This window comes from Mycteria americana, chromosome 3 (assembly GCF_035582795.1).
Source record: "Mycteria americana isolate JAX WOST 10 ecotype Jacksonville Zoo and Gardens chromosome 3, USCA_MyAme_1.0, whole genome shotgun sequence".
Lineage (NCBI taxonomy): Eukaryota > Metazoa > Chordata > Aves > Ciconiiformes > Ciconiidae > Mycteria > Mycteria americana.
Genome location: NC_134367.1, coordinates 94,476,198 through 94,482,827, shown reverse-complemented (window position 1 = coordinate 94,482,827; position 6,630 = coordinate 94,476,198). Strand labels below are relative to the sequence as shown.

Sequence of the window (6,630 nt, the reverse complement as noted above, 5' to 3'; positions counted from 1 at the left end):
AGATCAGCTAAAGCAGGGCTCTGAAAAACAGTCAGGGCAGAGGAGAGACCAGTGGCCTGATACCCTCAGGCACAGGCTGACACCCCTTCCTCCATATAGTAGGCATGAAACACAAGGGACCCCACTGTGTAAACCACATTCTTTGATACTTTAATTCCAGTAGAACAAAACAACAGAAAAATAATCAAAAAATAACCAAGCCAACTAAAATACAATATCCTACACCCTGGGGATTTGGAGAGGCAGCAGCTCAGAGGAAGGGCTCTCCCACCCTGATGGAACAAGGGCAGTGTTGGTGCCTACTGGGAACATGGGAGACCCCGGGGGGGGGGGGGGGGGGGGGGGTGAGGAACAGGACAGAGGGGAAAGCCTGATGCCTCCTCACCTCCGCTCCCCATCAGCTGTTCCTACACAAGCAGAAAGACACAGAACAGACAGGCCTCAGGCTGCCTGAGTCACTCACTACTGACAAACAGGGAATCATGCCCTCCTGCCCTCTGCCAAAAAAAACCCAAACAAGCAAACAAACAAAACAACACCAACCAAACATCCCAAAAAAGAGACACCACCAAGGAGTCAGTAGCAGCTGGTGGGAGCAGACCCCTGCCTGAGCAGACATGAGGTGGGGCAGAGGCCTGGCAGGTGAGGGAATAGGCTTCCCTCCTACTTTAGTCTACCTCTTCCATGCGGGATGCATCTTCATTTCCCTCCAGAGGGGGGATTTCATCAGGGACAGCTGCACTGGGCTCCTCTGCAGTCACCTCATCTTCATCAATGCCTGGGAGAGGGGAGGAAAGGAAGGAGGTGAGGCCTCCAAGTGACACCAAGTGATCCCAGAGGAACGGCCTCCCAGAACTCCTGCCCACAGCCTGAGGGACAGGGCTATTAGCATCCAATAGTTTCACCAAGCCACAGCACCTCTTCATTTACATTTTTGCCTTAAAAAGCCAGTTTGGAGACATAAGTTGGCTGCAAGCACAAGCTGCTTCACCAGGTCACATCTCCCATCGCAAACTTTTGACATTCACTGTGAAGAACTGAAAAGCCTCAGCTTGCCATCTGAGCAGCCTGCTGGTGGATCCTGGCCTTGTGGAGGACAGGACAGTCCACTCTGAGCCCTCCTAAAGTACCTTGTTCCATGCTTCCACTTGCCCCAAGCCACCTTACACAGCCAGTTCTGCACATCACACCAGCATGGCTCCCTTACTGGCCTCTCCCCTACCCCAAGATAGTTACATGCTAGTCTGCCCAGCTAACCTGCTTCAGGACCTGCTCCACACCTGAGAAGCTCCATGGACACCTACCAAGCCCCAGTTTGATCATCCTGTAGATGCGGTTGGAGTGGGTCTGGGGATCTTCCAGGGAGAAACCAGAGGACAGCAGAGCAGTTTCAAAGAGTAGCACCACCAGGTCTTTGACAGCTTTGTCGTTCTTGTCAGCATCAGCCTTCTGGCGGAGGGTTTCCACAATTGGGTGGTCAGGGTTGATCTCCAGGTGCTTCTTGGCCATCATGTAGCCCATGGTAGAGTTGTCCCGCAGTGCCTGAGCCTTCATGATGCGCTCCATGTTGGCTGTCCAGCCGTAGGTGCTGGTGACAATGCAGCACGGAGATGAGACCAACCGGTTTGAGATAGTTACCTGCCAATGTAGCCAAGCGTTAGCTGAGCAAGGCCCCCCATATGCCCTGGACTGGGCCCAGCCACAGCACATGATACCCCAGGTCTTTGCCCCAGGTTCACCTAGGGACACCCCAAAGCAAGCAGAGATCCTCCAAGCAGCTCCAGGACTGCTGCATAGACCAGTTTGGACAGCTCAGCCAGCACCTTCAGCACCCACTGCATGTTTCCCACACTTACCCTCTCCCATCAATGCACGTATTTGGGTCAGTGCCCCTCACCTGCAGCCTGGCTGCTTAGAGCAAGATGGTGCAGTGCATGCTGGGACCTCCAGTCTCCTTTAGCGGCTCCTCTGCAGGAGATGAGAGGCATGCATTGAGCTGGGGCACTTGCCTACATCGTGGAGGGCCCAGCCCTCCTCCCTCCAGCCCAGGACACAGCCCTGAGCTGAGCTCCCTGCCCATCTCACCTTCTCCACCTTCTTGTCCAGGATTTCCTTCATGAGTTTGCAGAGGGTCTCAAACTTGGCCTTGCTCTCCTCCATCTTTTTTTTCTCCTCCTCATCCTCAGGCAGCTCCAGCCCCTCCTTGGTGACTGATACCAGGGTCTTGCCATCAAACTCCTTGAGCTGCTGCACGCAGTACTCATCAATGGGCTCAATCATGTACACCACCTCAAAGCCACGCTTCCGCACACGCTCCACAAAGGCTGAGTTGGCAACCTGCTCCTTACTCTCCCCTGGGTGTAGAAATGAGATATCACCAAGATGTAAGAGCTGGTTACAACAGGACAAACAGCGCCAGTCGCTCAGAGCCCCTAGTATAAAACTGGCTGCAGCCAGAGCTCTAGGCCTGGTGATCTTTCCCCAGCCCCCAGGGATGGGCTGTGATTCAGCAGGGAGGGCCTGCTGAAGGCAGCAGGACCTACCTGGAAAAAATTTGCTTTAAGTTAGGGCTGGTAGGCAGGTAGCCTACCTCCACTTCACTAGGGCACAGAGGAGCTCTGGCTCACCTGTAATGTAGTAGATACTCTTCTGGGTCTCTTTCATACGGGACACATACTCTGAAAGCGAAGTCACCTCATCGCCTGACTGGGACGTGTGGTAACGCAGTAGCTCCGAAAGGCGCTTTCGGTTGGTTGAGTCCTCATGGATGCCCAGCTGGGGGCAGAAGAGATGCATAAAGTCTCCACGAGGGGACTTGCACGCACTTGGCCACCCCCGAGGCACAGCCATCTCTGCCCACGCCCTAACCATTTGAGCCCTGGGCCTAGGGCAACCAGAGGGGCTAGCTGCCCACAAAAGGCTCTCTGGGGCACTTGCGAGACCCTCTCTACCCTATCACCCACACAGAGAAGACATGGCACAGGGACAAGCCTGCTCCTCAGGCAGACGGTCAGGGGTGCCCAGCTCACCTTCAAATTCTTGGAAAAGGCCTCGTAAAATTTCTTGTAGTTCTCTTTGTCCTCTGCCAGCTCGGAGAAGAGCTCCAAGCATTTCTTCACAATGTTTTTGCGGATCACCTTGAGGATCTTGCTCTGCTGCAGCATCTCACGAGAGATGTTCAGAGGCAGGTCCTCAGAGTCCACAACGCCCCGGATGAAGTCTGAGTAGGGGAAATGAAAACAGGAGTCAGGTTAGGAGCTCTGAACTTCATCACAGGAGGAGAAGTGCTAAGACACTGATTGCTGTGCATCCACACCAGCCAGTGCCTCAGCCAGCCACTTTGTACTGGGAGCGTTACCACAGGCTGTGGGGGTCCCAGCTCCACACTGGGAGGCTGAGGCAAGGGGCTCTTACTTAGGTACTCAGGGATGAGCTCGTCACAGCTGTCCATGATGAAGACACGCCTCACATACAGCTTAATGTTATTCTTCTTCTTCTTGTTCTCAAAGAGGTCAAAAGGGGCACGGCGTGGGATGAAGAGCAGGGCCCTGAATTCCAGCTGCCCTTCCACGGAAAAGTGCTGCAGAGCCAGGAAGGAAAAACAGCTGCCATGGTGCTACTCCTTCCCCCAAGACCCGCTGCAGGCAGGCTGAACTGCTGCTCCTCAGCACTGGGGCTGGCAGGGGGCACAGCAGGGTCTCCAGCATCCAAGCAGCCTGCATTTCCCCCTCCTCAGCCCCAGTGCCCCCCATGTGCCAGGGCTCTCTGGCATCCAGCAGGCCTGGACAGAGGAACCATGCTTCTCTGAGGCCAAACACCCTCGTGTCCTGCTACTAGGCTGGCACTGCCAACCCCACCACCTGCACAGGAGTTGCAGTGCAGGCTGAGGCACCACCGAGTGGCCTTGGAGCCCTCAATCCTGTACTGAGGCACAACCATGTGAGGCTCTGGATATGGGCTGGAAAGAGGCCCTCTGTCTCTTCCAGGGTGGCCTAGCACGCACCTTGACAGCCAGGTGGTCCTCCCAGTCATTGGTGAGGCTTTTGTAGAACTCGCCATACTCCTCCTGCATGATGTCATCGGGGTTGCGAGTCCAAATAGGTTTGGTCTTGTTCAGCTCCTCCTGGTCAATATATTTCTCCTTTATTTTCTTGGTCTTTTTTTTCTTGCCTTTGTCTCCCTCCTCCTCCTCCTCCTCCTCAGAGCCCACGTCCTCGATCTTGGGTTTCTCCTCATCTTTGGATATTGTCTCTTCTTCTTCCTTCTCATCTTTATCCTCCTCTGCCTCATCATCACTGATCTCTTTCTCACGTTTCTTCTCCAGCTGTGGAGAAAAGGACAAGGAAGAGTCAGGGCCATAAGCTCAGATTTAGCTCCAAGCAACCATTACCAGGAATCCTTTTGCTCCAGATGAGACAAGTGGGTGTCCTCCTGATGTAACACAAGGCTCAACAAATGCAACACCTGGAACTAGGGCTTCTCCTGAAATCAGCCCTTAAAGTCCGCCCACAGCTCATGCCACCAAAAGCTGTGCCTGAGAAGATGAGAAAAGGGGCAGGAAACCCTCCTCCCTCCATGGCTGGTTTAGTTGACCGCCAGCTGCATAGATCAAAGGCCAAAAGTGTGGCTGGATACCCACCACCTCCACCTCACCCCCAGCCTCAAATCACCTCTGGCCACAGAATCTGGGAGCACCACTGCTCAATACCTGGCAGCCAGGAGCTACAGAAGGGAACAGAAGAGACCATACTCTGCCCTTTTCTGGGCTCCTGCTCCCAACACCACCCACCCCTGCCCCCAGCTTTCCAGCAGGTCCCCACAATCCTTCCCTTACGTACATAGAGTGTGATGGGGTAGCCAATGAACTGGGAGTGCTTCTTCACCACCTCTTTGACACGCCGCTCCTCCAAGTACTCTGTCTGGTCCTCCTTCAAATACAGGATCACTTTGGTGCCCCGTCCAATGGGCTCACCTATAGCGTGGGCAGAGAAACATTAGTGTTTCAAGGCATAGTGTTAAAAGGCAGAGAGCAAGTGGGAACAGCTCCTGGAGCCTAACTGTTACTTGACACCTCACATTAACAAGCATGACTGACAACACAGCCCAGCTCTAGGGAGCACCAGGAAAAGGGGTGCTTCTAGCAGAGAAATATGCTTGGTTTTGTACAACACATACCATGGTCAGTCCGGACGGTGAAGGAGCCCCCAGCTGATGACTCCCAAGCATACTGCTCGTCATCATTGTGCTTGGTAATGACAACAACCTTCTCAGCCACTAGATAAGCAGAATAGAAACCCACGCCGAACTGCCCGATCATGGAGATATCTGCACCAGCCTGTGAAAGCAGAGAAAGCCTAATGGACCAGTGAGGAGACGGGAGATGTCTGTGATTGATACACAGCAGCAAAGATCTGGGTCAGCATGCAGAGAAAAAGGGGCAAGCACCAACAGGCAGCCAGCCCTACCCCCAGCTCCTCCCTGCTGCTGGAGAGGTGAGGAAGCACACTCAGGTAGGCCAATAGCTCCCACAGCAAAAAAGGCAGCAGGGCTGGGGTTATACCCCAGTGAAAGCCTGTGGCCCAGGCCCTAGGGAACCCATGCAGCCAAAGACAACCCACCTGCAGGGCTTCCATGAAGGCTTTGGTACCAGATTTGGCAATAGTGCCCAGGTTGTTGATGAGGTCCGCTTTTGTCATCCCAATGCCAGTGTCCACCAGGGTGAGCGTGCGGTCCCGGGGATTGGGGACTATGTCGATCTTGAGGTCCTTACCGCTGTCTAGCTTGGAGGGGTCTGTCAGGCTCTCATAGCGGATCTTATCCAGAGCCTAGGGGAGAAGGATGATGCTCGCCACAGCCTCCCTACTCAACAACGGCCTCCCTCCCCCAGCAAAAGCTTCGCAGGCCGCCCAGGCACCGGCCTCTCCCTGGACACCCCCGAGAGACACCAGCCTCCCCCGAGCCCCCCAGCAGAGAAAGGAGCCCTCCCGCAGGGATGAACAGGGCCCGGCCTCACGTCGGAGGCGTTGGAGATGAGCTCCCGCAGGAAGATCTCCTTGTTGGAGTAGAAAGTGTTGATGATGAGCGACATGAGCTGGGCGATCTCCGCCTGGAAGGCGAAGGTCTCTGCATCCTCCTCCCCGTGCTGCACTTCCTCAGGCATCTGTAAGGCAACCACACGCCGATAGCACCAGGGGACAACGGGGACACCAGGCCCGGCCCGGCCCGGCCCGGCCCAGAGCTCCTACCGTGACAGGCGTGCGGGACCGGCAAAGGAGCTACCGGTGCCGCCGGCCGCCTTTTATCGGCACGGGGGTCGCACCGCCCGCCGTCTCCTTCCGCCTTAAAACGGCCCTGGGTCCTGCTGCAGCTTCGCGGCGCCCACCGCCCTCATGAACGCACCTCCCCGCCGGCCCTGCCTGCTCCACCCGCTTCTGTCAGCCCCATTGGTCACGGTACAGCCCGGCCCCGCTGCCGCTCCCCGCCCCGGGTGTCGCAGCAAGACACGGTGTGGCGCCTGTATGCGTTGCCGTTTAACGGCGGCGGCCATGGTGGAGGCTGGCGCGCATCCCTTAGCCCCATGCCGCTGCCGAGCCCGCTGCCGGCCGGGGCATCTCGCCGCGGCGCTCGGAG

General features: G+C 56.0%; 1 protein-coding gene across 3 annotated transcripts; it reads right to left on the bottom strand.

Moving 5' to 3' along the window:
• Nucleotides 1-360: 360 nt before the first annotated feature.
• On the bottom strand, nucleotides 361-6,586 carry HSP90AB1 (heat shock protein 90 alpha family class B member 1). Of its 3 annotated transcripts, none has more exons than XM_075496180.1 (12): nucleotides 6,246-6,582; nucleotides 6,014-6,160; nucleotides 5,619-5,825; nucleotides 5,176-5,335; nucleotides 4,839-4,972; nucleotides 4,004-4,324; nucleotides 3,415-3,580; nucleotides 3,030-3,220; nucleotides 2,628-2,775; nucleotides 2,086-2,354; nucleotides 1,305-1,638; nucleotides 361-778 (listed from the first exon to the last, which is right to left on the bottom strand). In XM_075496180.1, exons 2-12 carry the CDS (start codon nucleotides 6,158-6,160, stop codon nucleotides 669-671), a joined length of 2,187 nt encoding a protein of 728 aa, XP_075352295.1. In that variant the 5' UTR covers nucleotides 6,246-6,582; the 3' UTR covers nucleotides 361-668. The 3 variants fall into 3 exon arrangements, 2 of the variants coding, with proteins under 2 accessions (XP_075352295.1, XP_075352296.1); XR_012774808.1 differs by lacking the exon at nucleotides 361-778 and adding an exon at nucleotides 1,898-1,968 and having other exon boundaries at nucleotides 1,504-1,638; nucleotides 6,246-6,586; XM_075496181.1 differs by lacking the exons at nucleotides 6,014-6,160; nucleotides 6,246-6,582 and having other exon boundaries at nucleotides 5,176-5,354; nucleotides 5,619-5,737.
• Nucleotides 6,587-6,630: the final 44 nt, after the last annotated feature.

What these genes read in the sequence shown, in the direction of transcription:
- HSP90AB1 (XM_075496180.1), bottom strand. Translation starts at nt 6,160, where the DNA reads ATGCCTGAGGAAGTGCAGCACGGGGAGGAGGATGCAGAGACCTTCGCC. An exon ending in AGGACCACCTGGCTGTCAAG is followed by an intron (nt 3,581 to 4,003) that starts GTGCGTGCTAGG and finishes CTGGCTCTGCAG; the next exon opens with CACTTTTCCGTGGAAGGGCA. An exon ending in GATGATCAAACTGGGGCTTG is followed by an intron (nt 779 to 1,304) that starts GTAGGTGTCCAT and finishes CCCCTCTCCCAG; the next exon opens with GCATTGATGAAGATGAGGTG.